This window comes from Dendropsophus ebraccatus, chromosome 3 (genome assembly GCF_027789765.1).
Source record: "Dendropsophus ebraccatus isolate aDenEbr1 chromosome 3, aDenEbr1.pat, whole genome shotgun sequence".
NCBI lineage: Eukaryota > Metazoa > Chordata > Amphibia > Anura > Hylidae > Dendropsophus > Dendropsophus ebraccatus.
The window spans coordinates 11,748,277-11,768,480 of record NC_091456.1 but is presented as its reverse complement, the minus strand read 5'-3'; the positions used below and the strand labels follow the sequence as shown (position 1 = coordinate 11,768,480).

The window sequence follows — 20,204 nt, the reverse complement described above, 5'->3', positions numbered from 1 at the left end:
AACCCTATGTGATATAACAATAGACCACTGCAAACCGACCAATCTCACACACACTGTAATACACAATCCAATGTACAGCACATATTATTCTATCTAACGGTAATTACAGTATATGTACTTAAAAGAATACATATATTAGAAAAAATTATACCTCACTAGATACAGTAAAAGAGGTATTCCCCTCCCCCCCCCCAAAAAAAAAAAAAAAAAATTCTTTCAAATCAACTGGTCCCAGAAAATATTTAAAAATCTCCAGTCTTTCAGTACTTATCAGCTGTTGTATGTCCTACAGGGAGTAATGTATTATTTCCAGTCTGACACAGTGCTCTCTGCTGCCACCTCTGTCCATGTCAGGAACTGTCCAGAGCAGCAGCAAATCCCCATAGAAAACCTCTCCTGCTCTCCAGATTGGAAAGAATACACCGCTTCCTGCAGGACGTACAGCAGCTGATAAGTACTTGAAGACATCATTTCAGTAATCTCACATTAACTATCATATCTTAAGTATTTGAAAGTGTACTCCATTACTCTCCTTAATGTCTACCCTAGAGAGGACCTTAAAATGACAGTAGGTCCTCATGTGATCAACTATAGATCCTCAAACACTGACACACCGCAGTACAGTCACTCACATAGAAAACTCACAGCACCCCAAATCAGAAAGCTCCTCACGTGTACTTACATCCTCCTGGGATGAGCAGAAAGTAAGAGAAAAGCCTTATTCCATGTTATACTCCCAGAAGATTCAGGAGGACGCTTTACAGAATTTTAAAATTTTAATACTTGGGGTCGACAAAACATTAAAGGGGTATTCTGCTCAGAATTAACGTTAAAAGTGTCACTGTTGTATTTTTTTATTTTTTTTTTCAAAAATCAATAGTCCAGGCGATTTTAATTAACTTTGTAATTGGGTTTATTAGGCAAATCTGCCATTATATACATTCAAAAAGACTTTCCACAGGTCCCCCCCCCCCTCCTCTCTCTCATTCACTGCTCATTATCAGGAAATCTTGCCTCTTTTACATCAGTCGGACCCAGTGTAACCTATGGAAAGGGGAGGGGGGAGGAGGGAGATTAGTCACCAGAAGAGAACAAAGGATTACACAGTGGGAACTGTGTGAAAGCCAGTATTCAGAGGTCAGAGAGGTCAGTGCTGACTTCAGAGGAGATAGCCCGGTGATGTAGCTGTAAATTAACTCTTTGTTGTCCTTTTTTGGTGCCTCATCTCCCTCCACCCCTCCCCTCTCCATAGAGAACAATGAAGACAGGGGGGAGAGCTTCAAACTGCTTTTTCATGATAAAAATGCATTTTTCGGCTAATAAACTCAATTACAAAGTTTCTTAAAATCGTCTGGACTATTGATTTTAAACGTCACACTTTATTATGTTTCTGCTCTTACGCAGCGTAACATAAACACAGTGTCATTTTCTGTCCCCAGCTGAACGATCCCGCCTCCATTTCCAAGATGGACTTGTCTGGCAGTGACAGCCAATCACTGGCCACGTCACTGTCCTGGACAGGACACCGGGGGAGAGCAGAAAGGTTTGTTTTGTGCCTGGGCAGCAGCATACTAACAGTTAATTCTGAGTGGAATTATCAGGGTTAACATGTCAGTTTTCTGGTGTAAAAAAAAAAAAAGTTGCACATTTTTGCACAAGCCTCATTTTTTACACCAGTTTCCTGCCTTTATAAATTCTACCCAGGACTTTCTATTGCACAAGTCTTGATCTTGTTGCATCCCTTTATGTAGTTTGATATGGACTTGTTTCGTAACATTGCAGCTTGCACATGCTTAGAAAACTGATTTATAAGAATATACGTATAACAGTTCAGCAACAATGCACTAATGTTTCTTTTCTTAAAGGGGAAGTATCAGCAGGTTAGACGGATCTCACCTGGTGATACGTCCCTATTGCACACAGGGCACTCAGGATGAAGGTGTGTGTCTTATCTTCCTCCTCAGAGCCATTCCGCTGTAGCTGTTTATGTACTTGTGTCTACGATAAGGCTGTTAGGAGCTATGCCCCGCCCCCAGAGTGACAATCCGCTTCTAATGATTAACAATAGATCGGACGGCGGGGTTGGTGTTCTGGGGGCGACACAATTACATTAAAAACTGCACGGGAATGGCACTGTGGATGAAGGTAAGAGTGTTATTCCACGGGCCAATGGGGTCTGATAATAACTGTAAACAAGCGCCGATCTGCTAGATCGGCGCTTGTTTACGGACCTATTACACGCCCCGATAATCGTTTAACAAGGGCTGCATGGACATCGTTACCGATGTCCTTGCAGCCCTTGCTAAACTGCCATACATTACCTATCCATGGTCCAGGGCTCCTCTTGCGGTCCACTTCTCCCCGGGTCCCGCGCGCTGCAGTTCCAGATCGGCCTGTCTAAACTGACAGGCCGCTCAGCCAATCTCTGGCTGCGGCGGTCCCGGCCAGGGATTGGCTGAGCGGCCTGTTAGCTAAGACAGGCTGCTCTGAAGCTGCAGCTCGTGGGACCTGGGGAGAAGCAGAGCGCAGGAGGAGCCCTGGACCATGGATAGGTAATGTATTTACTTTGTAAATCGTCAGCCGCAGGCCACGCACCGCTATTACACATAGAGGTGCGCGGTTGGTGGCCAACAATTATAGGTCCAAACCTATATCAACGATCATCGGCTAATAGTTGTGTTTATTACACGGTAAGATAATTGGCCGGATAGGGCCGATTCGGCAGATTATCGTTCTGTGTAATAGGGCCCTAAGAGACATATCCTCATCATCAGCGTCCCACAGGGACATATCAGCAGGTTAGATTCCTGCTGATAGTTCCTCTTCAGAATACCTTTATGCTTCATACATGTTACATCTGTTCTTATTCCATGGCTGTGAAGCAGTAATGGGGAACCTTGGCTCTCCAGCTGTTGTAAAACTACAACTCCCATCATGCCTGGACAGCCAAAGCTAAAGACCCTCTGATGTTAGATGTTCCTGACCACAGTTAAGGGGACCCTACGCTTAGCATTACTATACATCTGTCTTTGCTCCATCGACAGGCGCACAAAAACACGGATTTATAACACACGAGTTTTGGAAGTGTCACATTTATCAACTGGAACCTTGACCATCACAGAGCGCCTGTCATGGAGGCCCATATGTTCTGCACACAGAAGCTGTAGAGCTGACAGACTCCTGGTGTCTTTTGTGAATTAACATATTGCTCAGCTGTACAAACGGAATTTGTGTATACGGCACGGATGGTTCCCAGAATAGTATGAGACATATACAAAACAATATCTAAAAGTTAAGTAAGAAATCTGTAAATAAAGAGTGCAGTCTTAAAGTGGTAGTTCACCAAAGAAAAGAAAAATCTTTCAAATAAACTGGTGCCAAAAAGTGCCAGAGATTTGTAATTTACTTCTAATAAAAAATCTCCAGTCTTCCAGTACTTATCAGCTGCTGTATGACCTGCAGGAAATGGTGTATTTTTTCCAGTCTGACACAGTGCTCTCTGCTGCCACCTCTGTCCATGTCAGGAACTGTCCAGAGCAGCAGCAAATCCCCATAGAAAACCACTTCTGCTCTCCAGACTGGAAAGAATACCACTTGCTGCAGGACATACAGCAGCTGATAAGTACTGGATGACTTGAATTTTTTTTTATAGAAGTAAATTACAAATCTCTGGCACTTTCTATCACTAGTTGATTTGAAAGAAATTTTTTAGGGGTAAACACCACAGCCCCTTCATACACCTGATTGCCTACACCAAACTAATATTGATGGCTTAACCTAAAGATACATTTAACAAAGATGGTCGAAACAATCACTGGCACAGGTAGTATGCCACTGACTGATGACGGCGGTGGAGATAGTGGTCAGACGTGATGAATTTTCACTGCCCAGCCCCTTTGTTCTCAAATGGATAAGCCAGTGCCAGAACTGATAGGGTACACAGGAACATTCAGCCATGCCGAATGGAGGACTGGAGAGATATCATTTAGTCGGCAGTAATTGAACGTGTATAGGTACCTTCACTCAACGTCATGACCAGGTTGAGGGAATTCCCATCAGCCTGGTTGGGTACTTTCCCCTGGGTTGTTGCAACAACAGAACCCAGGGGAAAATGGGTTCTAGCGGCTGTCAGGGAGCCTGTTACGTGGCACTACAGGGGGCACAGGGACAGGTAAGTAGAGCTTATTTATTATGTTCTCACCTGCCCCTGGCTGCAGTTCCCCTACAATGTGAGAGGGTAATGGTGCATCACTATGACCCACCTGATCTCAGTTACATCCGACTTGTCCAACTTCTGCAGCTCCAGTTTTGCAGCTTCCAGTATGGGCAAAGCCTCCGCCAGGGCGCTCTCTGCCTCCTGTTTCTCCACGGCAATAACTTTATTTTGCTCCTCTATTTCTGCAGCCTTCTCCTCCGCAAGCTTCCTTTTCTCCTCCGCTGTAATATCCAATAAATGTTATGTGGCTATAAAACATGGTTCTATGTCCATATTATTCAGGACTGAAAAGGATGACATTCCACATATTTATGGATCACCAGCTGATGTGAAATGGGCACTGTCACTTAAAAAAAAGAAAAAAAAGAAAAACCTTTTGGCATGTTCTAGGTTAGAGAAGACACAAGGGCTGCGCTAAGCACTTCACTCCCCAGCTTGCTTTCTTGTCTATCTCAATGGATACTGGAAACTACAATGAGCCAAGGAGTGAAGAGCACAGACAAGTGCTTCTCCCAGGCTCTATATATAATGAGTGGTGGGGGTTTGAACATCCAAACCCTGACCAATTAAAACATTTTTTAAAGGATGATGGCAGAGGGATGCTCAGCGTCCCTCCAGTGCCCTGTGTCCCTCAGTGTCCCCATGCTATTATCCTCTCCAGCAGCCACAGCCCGCACAGCTCTGGGAGTCGGGTCATGACAATACCATGTTATCCAGGAAGTGACATCACCATGTTATCCAGGAAGTGACATCACCATGTTATCCAGGAAGTGGCATCACCAAGTTATCCAGGAAGTGACATCACCATGTTATCCAGGAAGTGACATCACCATGTTATCCAGGAAGTGACATCACCATGATATCCAGGACGTGACATCACCATGTTTTCCAGGAAGTGACATCACCATGTAATGCAGGAAGTGACATCACCATGTTATGCAGGAAGTGACATCACCATGTTATCCAGGAAGTGACATCACCATGTTAACCAGGAAGTGACATCACCATGTTTATCCAGGAAGTGACATCACCATGTTATCCAGGAAGTGACATCACCATGTTATCCAGGAAGTGACATCACCATGTTATCCAGGAAGTGACATCACCATGTTAACCAGGAAGTGACATCACCATGTTATCCAGGAAGTGACATCACCAAGTTATCCAGGAAGTGACATCACCATGTTATCCAGGAAGTGACATCACCATGTTATCCAGGAAGTGACATCACCATGTTATCCAGGAAGTGACATCACCATGATATCCAGGACGTGACATCACCATGTTTTCCAGGAAGTGACATCACCATGTAATGCAGGAAGTGACATCACCATGTTATGCAGGAAGTGACATCACCATGTTATGCAGGAAGTGACATCACCATGTTATCCAGGAAGTGACATCACCATGTTAACCAGGAAGTGACATCACCATGTTATCCAGGTAGTGAAGCCTTGATGCAGTAGTAAGTGCAGGGAAATAAGCACTTTATGTGCATTTTCCGTAATAAGTCTATATTGGGGATTTGTATAAAACTTTTGGAGGGCGATACAATACTCAAATAAAAATTTTCGACTGACTTTTCCATTACAGGCACATCCAATGGCCAATCAGTCTACCTTAACTAGAATAATGTACCAGCAGCCGACATTGCACTGATGGATGGCCAAACCAAAAAATAACGGATGTTATTTTGGCCTCAAAATGATGGATGTAATTTTTTAAAAAATCAGAAACTGACAGGAAAACGTCATGGGAACATAACCATATAGTGTAATGCCAGCAAGACGCTTACCTATGGCAGTGTTAACAGATATCTCATCCAATAAGGCTTCACATGCAGCGGACTTCTCTGCTAACACCACCTTCTGTTCAGCCAGCTTTACATTCAGCTCAGCCAGCTGGACGGTGGCTTCCTTCAGCTTGTCCAGGCCTCCTTCTAATCGCTTGCATTGAGCTACAGGAAGAGAAAACACATAAGCATCGATAATTTGTAGAAATAAGTAACGTAAGAAAGTATTATAACTGCAAAATGCCTGAATAGTAATCCTGAGGTTAGAGCAATAACCAACGTCTAGTCATTATAATTCTTCACTAACAAAGATAGTGGCACTTTCCTGTCCAGCTGCACCAACAAATCTGCTGAAGTGTCACCCAGAAGCTCAGACATATTGGTTGTGACTCTTGAAGCAGTGTATGATACACATCTAGTAATATGGGCCAAAATACACAGGACACAAAATTATCATTTAGAAATTGCTTACCAGCCTCTTAAAGGGGTACTCTGGCAACATTGTTTTTTTCAAATCAACTGGTGTTAAAAGGTTATACAGATTTGTTATTTACTTCTATGACAATATCTTAAAGTAACGCACCTGTTTGATCGCTTAAATTCTTGTTTACTTCAACAGGTCATCATCTTAAAGGGGTACTCCGGAGTATCTTTAATACATTGCTTTTATAATGTTTGTAATATAACATTAAAATATATATATATATATATATATATATATACATACACATACATATATACACAGACACATATATATGTACGTCTGTTTAGTGACACGACCTATTACAGCCCTACGCTTCCCAATTGCCTTGTTCTATGCAGAGCAGGGGGTTTGTTTCCTCTGTGTAGTGTATATTCTAAAATACAGTACACAGGGAAAGAGAGTCTGGACGATACGATTGGGCTATCAGGCAGCCTCTGCACATTGCTATCACCTGTCACTGTACTAGAAGCAGAGCGAGCGATGGCCGTAATCACCACTCCCTCAGCAGGTTGGGTCAGACAGCCTCTCCTTCCCTGTGGACTGTATATAAGAATATAAAGTACACATAGGGAGTAAACACTGTGTTGCGCATAGCAATCGCGCTGTTGGGCAGCTCTAGAACAAAGCAGGGAATCGAAAACTGAAGGCTTAGAGAAGAAAAAAAAATTTGATTGACTCTGGAGTAGCCCTTTAAGATATATATTCACAGAATCCCACATTCATATTATACCCAGGTTAAACTGGTTCTTTTCCTCCAGTAACTTTGAATATGTGTTGATGAAATCCAGATAGTTCTTTGGGGTGACATAGTTGCTTCGTCGTAGCTTCTGCTGGAATTTTTTACTAAAATCTCCAACTGATTCATGAACCATAACAACGTGGTTAATGACGGGTTCTAAATGCTCAGAAGGGATCATTTGGTTCTCTCCTGGAAAATATGAGACAAACAGTGTGTTACATCATGGATTTATCTCCAACTATCACGTTACTGACGTCAGTCCACGTTTCCTGTCACCTGATGTGTAATAAAAACTGCTGACAAATAATAACTCGGTGTCACAATATTTACGTTCACTTACAATGATTTACACTTATTATTTATAAACAAGTAGGACAATGTCATCATTAACACGACTATTAGGCTGGGTTCACACTGCGTTTTTGCAATCCGTTTAACGTATACGTTTTATGGAAAAACAGATGCAATTGTGTGCAATCCGTTTGGATCCGTTTTTCCATTGACTTCCATTTTTTGTTTTTTTTAACAGACACAAAAGTAGTGTTGATAACGTTTTTCTGTCCGTTAAAAGTAACCAATTAAAACGGATTGCAAAAAGGTAGTGTGAAACCAGCCATACAGCAAATATACCGTGGCCTCCCTTCCCTGCATGCGCTGACCGACACAGTGTGGAGTTAGCGTAGGGACCCGTGTGAACCAGGAGACCTGCACATTGGTACACGGGGCAATATGGTTTAATCAAATTATATACCGACATCCTGGCGTTGGTTTTTAAAATAGGCCTAGCAGCATTAGTATCAGCCATAGGTGTGATGTGCAGCCGCTTCTCTCTCTCCATGTCGGATTTTATATTTCTCCCTTTTCTGAGCGGCTGGCATTCCCCTTCATAAGACCCACACGACCCAAATTGGCAGGATACACCTGTGCTCGCACGTCAGTACCTCCTATCTTCCCCATTCTGTCTGCAGCAGTCATGGTGAGTGCAATACCATATTCATACTTGTGTTGTTTGGGGGCAGCCTTCCCCGCCGGTGGTGCTGGCTGGGTATTGGGGGGGCATTTTGGGTTTGGTCCTGTGACATTGGGGTTGCAGGGTCGTTCCATGGCCTCCCTTCCCTGCATGTGCACGCTTTATGGGGTTGGCGGTCAATGACCGATACAGTGTGGAGTTAGCGTAGGGACCCGTGTGAACCAGGGGACCTACACGTGGTACACGGGGCAATATGGTTTGATCAAATTATAAACAGACATCCTGGTGTTGTTTTTTAAAATAGGCCTAGCGGCATTAGTATCAGCCATAGGTGGGATGTGCAGCCACTCCTCTCTCTCCATGTCGTAAATATCATGTGTGTTGCTGGGCTTTTTCTAAAAGTCAGGGTCCTTTTTTTTAATTGCCGCCCGGTTCCCACGCTCAGAGCCGGTCTTTTCGGGAGCAGCAGCCCATCCCTGAGCACTGGGGGCAGGCCCACCGACCCCCAGTTTGGCAATATTCCCTCCTCTCTGCTAGACTGATTGTAATGAAGCCGTGTTACAGAGGGGTGGCGGGCCTGCCCCCAGTGCTCTTGGGTGTGCCAGTGCTCAGGAATAGGTCGGCACAGTGCGTGGGAAGCGGGATGCAATTTTAAAAAAAGGACTGCGCCACTGGCATCCCCGCACCGGCACCGATCCTTTAAGGTAAAAAAAGCCAGCGATGCACCTGAATGTACATTGGCTCTAAGGTTTACCCTACATTGCGCACTTCAGAATAAGTCCAGAAATGAGATCTCAGATACTGAATATTTTTAGTGACATTGATTATTGGAATTTGGAATCAATGAGAAATAGAATGTACTCACCTAGAAATGATTTAGCCACAGCATACAGTGCTTGAGGAGGCCAGGGCAAGAACCAGTCGATACCAGTGTTATTCACCAAACCTTGAAAGACATATTCATGATTAGAACTTAAAGCAGAGAGGATAAAAAGTGCAATTCATATTCCTACTGATAACAAATGGAGTCTAAAAAATCTCTTTCTCTGGTATAATGATATTATGTTACCGTGACTGCTTATGGGTTCTACCCCTGTGGCTTATAGGCTACAGGCCGGAAGAGAGGGACGGCAGCTCCATCATACATCATGGGAACCAGCACTAGGTAAGTATTAATTTTTTTTATTTTCCTGTTTGGTCACAATGGAACAATATTAATACAGGGGCACAGGGAGGTATTATTACTATATGGAGGCACAAGGGGCATTATTACTATATGGAGGAAAAAGCGGCATTATTACTATATGGAGGCACAAGGGGCAATATTACTATATGGAGGCACAAGGGGCAATATTACTATATGGAGGCACAAGGGGCAATATTACTATATGGAGGCACAAGGGGCATTATCACTATATGGGCGTCCTATTACTGTATGGAGGCACAGGAGACAACAATATATTGGGCAGAGGCAAGGCCGTATTTACCACTAGGCACCCGTGGTCCGGTGCCTAGGGCAGCACCTTACAGGGGGGCAGCACCATCAAGCAGGTGGAAGAAAACAACTTTTTTTTTTTTTTTTTAGTCTCCTACCTTCAGTTCAGACTAGCCAGTAAATCTGGTGTCTTTTCTAGGGGGTGGGTATTGATCAGGTTGGGTGTGGCGGTGGTAAATGTGACGCCTGGAGCTATTACCTATCAATCTACCAATCCTGTGTCGAGAATTCCTTTAGACAATATGCAGACGGCTCTAATCATTCATTCAATGTGGAAATTTTTTAATGTTTTAAGCCGTTAAAAACCCATGAAACCACGTGATTCTCCCCCACACTCCTTAAGATGGGGCGTCTTCAGGGCTAGTGCCTAGGGCAGCAGCATCTGTTAATATGGCCCTGGGCACAGGGAGCACTATTAATATATGGAGGAGGCAGTAATATATACAGGAGGCAGTAATGCTGTATGAGGGAGTAGGGGCAATTATTACTATATAGGGACACTATTACTATATGGAGGTACAAGAGGCATTATTACTACATGGGGGCACTATTACTATACGAAGGCACAAGGGGCATTATTACTATTTGGGGCACAAGGGGCATTGTCATTATAAGTGGACACTGTTATTATATGGAGGCACAAGGGGAATTATCACTACATGGGGGCACTATTACTGTATGGAATGGAGGCACAGGAGACAACTATTAATATATTGGGCACAGGAAGCACTATTAATATATGGAGGAGGCAGTAATATATGGAGGAGGCAGTAATGCTGTATGAGGGAGTAGGGGCAATTATTACTATATAGGCACACTATTACTATATGGAAGTACAAGAGGCATTATTACTACATGGGGGCACTATTACTATACGAAGGCACAAGGGGCATTATTACTATTTGGGGCACAAGGGGCATTGTCATTATAAGTGGACACTATTATTATATGGAGGCACAAGGGGAATTATCACTACATGGGGGCACTATTACTGTATGGAGGCACAGGAATGAACTATTATTACATGGCGCACAGGGGGCACTATTAATATATGAAGCAGTACATTAAAACTGCACAGGAACGGTGCCGAGGATGAAGGTAAGAGACATACCTTCATCCTCAGCGTCCTGTGCACAATAGCCAAAACCAGGGAAGAGTCATCTAACCTGTTGATAATTCCCCTTTAAGTACTTGATGCTACTTACAGCACATAAAGATATTAATTCAATAATACATAAAGAAATAAGTGTATGCTTACCTGGAAAATTTCTGCATCTTGTCCTTAATGTATCACCGACTGGGGACATCCCAAGAACGATATGGAGGTTGTTTGCGCTCTTGTTAACAAAGAACTGCCAAATGCTCTCCTTGGCGGGTCCCATGCCATGTTTTCCTGCCTCATCTCTGATTTGGTTTAGAATGGATTCCTTCTCATCATCTGGGAAAAGAGCTGGGACCATTCCTAAGAAATAAAATAATACAACGCGGGGAATAAATTAGACCTGCAACAGCTAAACTGTCTGGCCGTCCTATAGCAACTAGTCACAGGGTTCATTAAAGGGGTAGTCCTATCTGAGCTTGTTATACAGCTTTCTATAACATGTGCACAGTTACTACTGCAAACAGGTCATTTATTCTGTCTGTATCTCTAAAATAGCTTCATAAACTAAAAGATACATAGGGGAACTCCAATTTACTTCCATAAAAAAAATAAGCATTCCAGTACTTATCAGCTGCTGTTTGTTCTGCAGGAAGTGATGTATTCGTTCCAGTCTGACACAGTGCTCTCTGCTGCCACCTCTGTCCATGTCAGGAACGGTCCAGAGCAGGAGAGGTTTTCTATGGGGATTTGCTACTGTTCTGGACAGTTCCTGATATGGACAGAGGTGGCAGCAGGTAGCCCTGAGAGCTGCACAGCCCTGGAGGTGCTGCACCATAGGACCTTCAGTGATGTCACATGACTGGGAGACAGGCTCCCTATAGATACTGTAAGCAAATCTGTATATGTGTCTGTCTGAATGTACGGTATGTAGCATGTAGTATGTATGGAGCAGTGTTTTTCTAGATGTGTAGCAAATCTGCTTGCTTATAGGGAGGTAACAGAACTGTGTGTCTGTATATTGGTGTAGTAGCACTGTATGTCTCTGTGGGTATGTTTATGTAGCAGAGCTGGGTGTGTATGATGAAGCAGAGGTGTGTGTGTAGAGTGCATGCAGCAGAGCTGTTTATGTGTAGGTATAATGTGCTGTCATGGACAGTGTTAGTGTCACGGTTGTAAAAATTTATTAATTTTTTTTGCAGAAATCAATAGTATAGGCAATTTTAAGATACTTGGTAATTGGGTTTATTAGCCAAAAAAAGCATTTTTATCATGAAAAAGCAGCTTGAAGCTCTCCCCCCTGTCTTCATGTTTTTCTATGGAGAGGGGAGGGGTGGAGGGAGATGAGGCACCATAACAGGACAACAAAGAGTTAATTTACAGCTACATAACCAGGCTAACTCCTCTGAAGTCGGAACTGACCTCTCTGACCTCTGAATACCGGCTTTCACACAGGTCCTGCTGTGTAATCCTTTGTTCTCTGCTGGTGACTAATCTCCCTCCTCCCCCTCCCCCTCCATAGAACAGACAGGGGCATGACTGATGTAAACTAGTCAAGATTTCCTGATAATAAGCAGTGAATGAGACAGAGGAGGGGGGGGGGGCTGGGGAAAGGCTTTGTGAATGCAGATAATGGCATATTTGACTAATGTACCCAATTACACAGTTTCCTAAAATCGCCTGGACTATTGATTTCAGCAAAAAAAAAAAAAAAAAAAGACAGTGACACTTTAAAGTGGTGCTGTCATTTCAAAAAACTGACTCCTTCACTGCCTTAGACCACCAGGGACAGTGTCGGACTGGCCTGCCAGAGGACTTGAGGATCCTCTGGTGGGCCCCTAGCTTTAGAACCTGCATTAACATTGACTGACAGGTGATTTCTCACTGGTTATTCACTGGTGGGCCCCCAGGATCGTTTCCTCTGGTGGGCCCCCGATACCCCAGTCCAACACTCACCAGGGTGTAAGTTTATTTACATGAATTTTATTCCGTTTTCAGTTGTCTAAACCAAAGTGCGTCTTCTAGTCAGGTGTGTCTTATAAAGTGAAAAATACGGTATTTTACTACCAAACGCCTAATGCTGCGTTTACACGAAACGACAATTGGCCCGATCGTGCGATTAACGATGTCGGAGTAACGTTTTATTTTTTTCATAACGATCAGCGTTTAGACAGTACGATATATCGTATGGAAAATTCATTTTGCGATCGCTTAAGCCTATCTCACACATTAGTTAAAATCGGCGAACGACTGTTCACACGGAACGATCTGCGATTTTTTTTGCGAACGATCAACGACGATTTGAGAACATGTTCAAAGATCAAAATGAACGATTTCTCGCTCGTCGTTTGATCGTTTGATGCGTTTACATGTACGATTATCGTTCAAATTCGATCATTATCGCGCAAATTCGCACGATAATCGTTCCGTGTAAACGCAGCATAATACTGCCCTGTGCATGGGGTGAAGTATCAAAGACAATTATGTGGTCTAAAAGCTGGGCGCTGCTTACCAGACGTCAGCATGTTATTAATGAGTTCCAGGAATCCTTCCTCTGCCACATGTGCGTCTGTAAACAAGAAAATCATCTTCTTGTTCTCTAAGCCGAGCTTCATGTAGAGATTCTTCAAGTCTTCCCTGAAACTGTTCTCTCCATAGCCGCGGCTTAGAACAATCTCAAAAACCTAACGGGAGGATAAACGCTTGTTATTACCTGACAGCCCTGGAACCATCATATATCTCTATGTGTGTGACATATCATCAGACCTCATATCCAGCAGCAAACGCGGCAAGCCTGGCAAGGGACTGCTTCCCGGAGCCTCCTACACCGACCAGCAGAGCGTGACCCCGATCCATCCTTATAATGCGGTGTATGCGGGTTAAATGCTCCAGAGCGTCCTCAAAAAGGACCAGGTTCATTTTTGTTTTATTTTCATTATATTCCTCAAGGATTTCCTGGTGGAAGAAGAAACAAGGCAGGACATAGGTATGAGATGTTAAGGAGTCACTGTCGTATTTCTTTTTTTCTGCAGAAATCAATAGTCCAGGGGATTTTAAAAAACTTTGTAAGGGTGCGTTCACACCTACAGGATCTGCAGCAGATCTGCAGCAGATTTGATGCTGTGTTCAGTTATTTAAATGAAATTTGCTGCAGAAAATCAGCTGCAGATCCTGTAGGTGTGAACGCACCATAATTGGGTTTATTAGGCAAATCTGCCATTATCTGCATTCAGCAAGACTTTCCCCAGCCCCCCTCCTCTCTCATCCACTGCTCATTATCAGGAAATTGTGTCTTGTTGCATCAGATATGCCCCTGTCTGATCTATGGAGAGGGGAGGGGGGAGGAGGGAGATTAGTCAGCAGCTGAGAGCAGAGAACAAAGGATTACACAGCGGGACCTGTGTGAAAGCCGGTATTTAGAGGTCAGTGCTGAATTAAGAGAAAACAGACGGTGATTTAGCTGTAAATTAACTCTTTGTTGTCCTGTTTTGGTGTCTCATCTCCCTCCACCCCTCCCCTCTCCATAGAGAACAATGAAGACAGGGGGGAGAGCTTCAAACTGCTTTTTCATTATAAAAATGCAGTTTTCAGCCAATAAACCCAATTACAAAGTTTCTTAAAATCGCCTGTACTATTGATTTCTGCAAAAAAAATAAAAAAAATAAACGACAGTCACACTTTAAATCCTATGCAAGTTATAGTATAAAGTTAGAGTGTCCCTCACCTGAAAGAGAGCTTTAGCGGCATCAAAATCTTGGATGTCTTCATATACCCGTGGTTCCCCCTCATTCATCGCTGTTCTGTAGTCCCCAAAAAGAATGGGGTCTCTCATGGTATAATCTAGGTCGGCTTTGAAGTGTTCTTCAGTGAGGCTCTGAATATGGCGTTGTACCTTACATTTAATGAAACAGTAGCAGGCGGTTTAATCGGAGAAAGAGCTCTAGATCTGTATAATATGATTAAAAGGCTTGTGCAACAATTAAAAAAATATATATTTTTTTAATTTGAACGGGTTATCCAGAATTAGTAAAGCATGGCCACTTTCTTCAAGAGACAGCATGACTCTTGTCTTCAGTTTGAGGGGGGGAGGGGCAGTTCTATTGAAGTAAATAGAGCTTAAAGGGGTACTCCGGTGAAAATATTGTTCTTTCAAATCAACTGTTTTTGGAAATTTATATAGATTTGTCTATAGCTGCTGTATGACCAGCAGGAAGTGGTGTATTCTTTCCAGTCTAATTGCAAACCACATGTGGTGGAGACAAGGGGGGAGATTTATAACACATGGTGTAAAGTGAAATTGGCCCAGTTGTCCCTAGCAACCAATCAGATTCCACCTTTCGTTTTCCAAAGAGTCTTTGAGGAATTAATTGATTGGTTGCTAGGGGCGACTGAGCCAGTTTCACTTTACACCATGTTTGATAAATCTCCCCCAAGATTTGTGCTCTCTCTGGAATAAAGTGGCAATGTTTTCCCAACGCTGGATAACCCCTTTAATACTAGCCAGTTGAAAAATAAATAAAAAAAAAATGTAAAAAATCATACTTTTTTTCCTGTTATAAACCAAGAGAACCCCTTTAATAATAAAGGAGGTGTTATTTACCACTGTCTTATCATCTTCATTGATCAGTCTATCATGGAAAACTCTCAGGGCCTCATTCCTCCAAACTCTCACCATCTGTGCCACTGTCTGGAATCTGATACACAACAAGAAATATAAGGCTGGAAAAAGTGGTTTTTCATGTATATCATTTTCAAAGATATTTTACTGTATACTTTCATGGCACAATACTTTCCTATAGGAGACCATCAATATATAAGTATTTTTACCTTTAAATCAACTGGTGCCAGCAAGTGCCAGAGATTTGTAATTTACTTCTATTAAAAAATCCCAAGTCTTTCAATACTCATCAGCTGCTGTATGTCCTGCAGGAAGTGGTGTATTCTCTCCAGTCGGACACAGTGCTCTCTGCTGCCACCTCTGTCCATGTCAGGAACTGTGCAGAGCAGTAACAAATCCCCATACAAAACCTCTATTGCTCTCTAGACTGGAAATAATACACCACTTCCTGCATGACATACAGCAGGTGATAAGTACTGAAAGACTTGAGATTTTTTTTTTAATAGAAGTAAATTACAAATCTCTGGAACTTTCTGGCATCAGTTAAAGGAGAAGTCCGGCGAAAATATTTATTAAAGTATTGTATTGCCCCTCAAAAGTTATACAAATCCCTAAAGTACACTTATTATGGGAAATGCACATTAAGTGCTTTTTTCCCTGCACTTACTACTGCATCAAGGCTTCACTTCCTGAATAACATGGTGATGTCACTTCCTGGATAACATGGTGATGTCACTTCCTGGATAACACGGTGATGTCACTTCCTGGATAACACGGTGATGTCACTTCCTGGATAACACGGTGATGTCACTTCCTGGATAACATGGTGATGTCACTTCCTGGATAACATGGTGATGTCACGACTCCCAGAGCTGTGCGGGCTGTGGCTGCTGGAAAGGATGATGGCAGGGGGACACTGAGGGACACAGGGCACTGGAGGGACACTGAGCCACCCTCTGCCATCATCCTCTCCAGCAGCCACAGCCCGCACAGCTCTAGGAGTCGGGTCGTGACATCACCATGTTATCCAGGAAGTGACATCACCATTTTATCCAGGAAGTGACATCACCATTTTATCCAGGAAGTGACATCACCATTTTATCCAGGAAGTGAAGCCTTGATGCAGTAGTAAGTGCAGGGAAAAAAGCACTTTATAAGCATTTCCCGTAATAAGTGTATATTGGTCATTTGTATTACCTTTGGGGGACAATACAATACTTAAAAAAAATGCTCGCCAGACTTTTCCTTTAATTTGAAAGAATTCTTTTTTTGTCAACTACCCCTTTAACAGTTTCACATGGAAGAAAATGCATGGGGGGGGGAATAAATAAAAATATGAAAACCAAAATGATTTGGTTTTGGCCATGGCAACCAATCACATCTCAGATTTTGTTTTTCAGTTCTGTTACAGCCTGAGCTGTGATATATTTCTAATATGATTTAAAAAGGAGGTTCAACGCAATCTATACAGTACACTGTACTACAATGTGTAAAACAATATACACCAGGGGCAGGGGCGTAGCTAATGTCTCCTGGGCCCTGGTGCGAGAGGCCAACTTGGGCCCCCCCCCCTCCTTTCACGACCAAGTGATGCTATTGTTGTGTGTGTTTGTGTATATATATATATATATATATATATATATATATATACACACAGTGGTGCCTTGGATTATGAGCATAATTCGTTCCAGGACCGTGCTTGTAATCCAAATCCACTCTTAAACCAAAGCAAATTTTCCTATAAGAAATCATGTAAATGCAGACAATTGGTTCCGCACCCCAAATATATTTATTATTCTGTACTGTACAGTAATGGAGAGGATGGGAAACACAAGGGCTGACAGAGACTGCAGGGAGCATGAAGGAATGAGCAGTACAGATGTGGGCACATACATGCAGCGCTCTCTGTCCGGGAAGAGAGGGGTTACAGCTATGGAGAGATTACCCCCCCCCCACAGTCCTGTCCCCTGATGTAAGCCCCAGCCTGAAGGGGATCTGCTATGATTTGGAAGGTGTTTAGAGTACAGTGCTGTAGACCCCGCTATGCAGGCCATGCCCCTTCTCCACTCGCGCTCCCACCCGATACAGGAAGTTCTTAAACCAAAGCAATGTTCTTAAACCAAGTCACAATTTTGAAAAACTGTGAGCTCTTAAACCAAAACGCTCTTAAACGAAGTTACTCTTAAACCAAGGTACCACTGTATGTGTATATATATATATATATATATATATATATATATATATATACACACACACACACACACCAAGACATATATTACCTATTACCGCCATACTGTTACCGACCAAATCCTGTATACTGAGACCAATATTACCAGTAATACCAGTATATAGGAAGGAAACATTACCGCCACACCACAACCACTACCATCACCACCATATTGTTACTGACCAAATCCAGTATACTAAATCACCTCATCCAGTCATATAGAGGTGGCCCCAGCTCTACACAGGTTCTATACACCATATACATTACAGTGCAGATATATCAGGTGACTCACAGGGGACGTCTTCTCTGATCGGAGTTCTTTCCTTTTCATCATCTTCTCCATCCGTCCTAGGCCGTTATGAGAACTTCTCCGAGCCACGAATCCACAGAATCTGCCAGACAGACATATTAGGCTCCACACTCTGTCACCATCCTCATCTCTCTACACACTGCACATCTGTATTGTCCCCTTTACACCCTCATTTAGTGGGTAGCCCTGACTCTATGTGACCTCCTAATAATATATGCCCCCCTCCCTTATAGATGGCCCCCTCTACCCCCTCCCTTATAGATGGCCCCCTCTACCCCCTCCCTTATAGATGGCCCCCTATACCCCCTCCCTTATAGATGGCCCCCTCTCTCCTCACCCTCCCTTATGGATGGTCCCCTCTCCCCCCACCCTCCCTTATCGATGGTCCCCTTCCCCCCCCCTCCCTTATAGATGGTCCCCTTCCCCCCCCCCCTCCCTTATAGATGGTCCCCTTCCCCCCCCCCCCTCCCTTATAGATGGTCCCCTTCCCCCCCCCTCCCTATAGATGGCCCCCTCTCTCCTCACCCTCCCTTATGGATGGTCCCCTCTCCCCCCACCCTCCCTTATAGATGGTCCCCTTCCCCCCCCCTCCCTTATAGATGGTCCCCTTCCCCCCCCCCCCTCCCTTATAGATGGTCCCCTTCCCCCCCCCTCCCTTATAGATGGTCCCCTTCCCCCCCCCCTCCCTTATAGATGGTCCCCTTCCCCCCCCCCTCCCTTATAGATGGTCCCCTTCCCCCCCCCCCCTCCCTTATAGATGGTCCCCTTCCCCCCCCCCCTCCCTTATAGATGGTCCCCTCTCCCCCCACCCTCCCTTATAGATGGTCCCCTTCCCCCCCCCTCCCTTATAGATGGTCCCCTTCCCCCCCCCCTCCCTTATAGATGGTCCCCTTCCCCCCCCCTCCCTTATAGATGGTCCCCTTCCCCCCCCCCTCCCTTATAGATGGTCCCCTTCCCCCCCCCCCTCCCTTATAGATGGTCCCCTTCCCCCCCCCCTCCCTTATAGATGGTCCCCTTCCCCCCCCTCCCTTATAGATGGCCCCCTCCTTCCCCCCACCCTCATAGATGGCCCCCTCCTTCCCCCCACCCTCATAGTTGGCCCCCCTTTTTCCCCCCACCCTCATAGATGCCCCCTCCTTTTCCCCCACCCTCATAGATGCCCCCCTCCTTCCCCCCCACCCTCATAGATGGCCCCCTCTTTCCCCCCACCCTCATAGATGGCCCCCTCTTTCCCCCCACCCTCATAGATGGCCCCCTCTTTCCCCCCACCCTCATAGATGCCCCCCTCCTTTCCCCCCACCCTCATAGATGCCCCCCTCCTTCCCCCCCACCCTCATAGATGCCCCCCTCCTTCCCCCCCACCCTCATAGATGGCCCCCTCTTTCCCCCCACCCTCATAGATGGCCCCCTCTTTCCCCCCACCCTCATAGATGGCCCCCCTCTTTCCCCCCACCCTCATAGATGCCCCCTCCTTTTCCCCCACCCTCATAGATGCCCCCCTCCTTCCCCCCCACCCTCATAGATGGCCCCCTCTTTCCCCCCACCCTCATAGATGGCCCCCTCTTTCCCCCCACCCTCATAGATTGCCCCCCTCCTTTCCCCCCACCCTCATAGATGCCCCCCTCCTTCCCCCCCACCCTCATAGATGCCCCCCTCCTTCCCCCCCACCCTCATAGATGGCCCCCTCTTTCCCCCCACCCTCATAGATGGCCCCCTCTTTCCCCCCACCCTCATAGATGCCCCCCTCCTTTCCCCCCACCCTCATAGATGCCCCCCTCTTTCCCCCCACCCGTACAGGCTGATAAAAAAAACAAAACTTAACTCACCTGACATCGCGCTCCCACGTTGATTCTCACTCCTCCTGGTCTGTCCCCGACTGCTGCGCGGCTGCCGGGGGTGTCGCGTCTTATCCCCGGCAGCGCGCGCATCCCAGGACTCCCTGCGCGCCGGAACCGGAAGTCAGGGCCCAAGGCGCGCAGGGAGTTCTGGGATGCGCGCGCTGCCGGGGGTAAGACGCGACACCCCCGGCAGCCGCGCAGAAGCCGTGGGAAAGACGGAGCCAGTCTCTTGTGACCGCAAGCAAAACAATGCTTGCGGTCACAAGAGTGATTGATCGGGGGGCCCCGCGGGCCCCCCTTGTGGCGGGCCCGGTCGCGGCGGCGACCCCCGCGACCACGGTGGCTACGCCACTGACCAGGGGTGGTAAACTGCGGCTCTCCAGCTGTTGCAAAACTACAATTTCCATCATGACTGG

General features: G+C 45.1%; 1 protein-coding gene across 4 annotated transcripts in view; it reads right to left on the bottom strand.

Moving 5' to 3' along the window:
• Positions 1 to 20,204, bottom strand: part of DNAH10 (dynein axonemal heavy chain 10) — a 117,173-nt gene that overhangs the window by 28,487 nt on the left and 68,482 nt on the right. For all 4 annotated transcript variants that reach the window (XR_011362084.1, XM_069960925.1, XM_069960926.1 and 1 more), the window contains exons 49-57: positions 15,396 to 15,489; positions 14,520 to 14,687; positions 13,562 to 13,750; positions 13,308 to 13,479; positions 10,955 to 11,158; positions 9,067 to 9,147; positions 7,223 to 7,420; positions 6,012 to 6,173; positions 4,263 to 4,437 (exon numbers count right to left, since the gene is read on the bottom strand). Coding sequence is in view for 3 of the 4 variants with exons in the window: in XM_069960925.1 (XP_069817026.1) it covers positions 4,263 to 4,437; positions 6,012 to 6,173; positions 7,223 to 7,420; positions 9,067 to 9,147; positions 10,955 to 11,158; positions 13,308 to 13,479; positions 13,562 to 13,750; positions 14,520 to 14,687; positions 15,396 to 15,489 (1,443 nt within the window). In the remaining variant the exon portion in view is untranslated. The remainder of the gene's footprint in view (positions 1 to 4,262; positions 4,438 to 6,011; positions 6,174 to 7,222; positions 7,421 to 9,066; positions 9,148 to 10,954; positions 11,159 to 13,307; positions 13,480 to 13,561; positions 13,751 to 14,519; positions 14,688 to 15,395; positions 15,490 to 20,204) is intronic.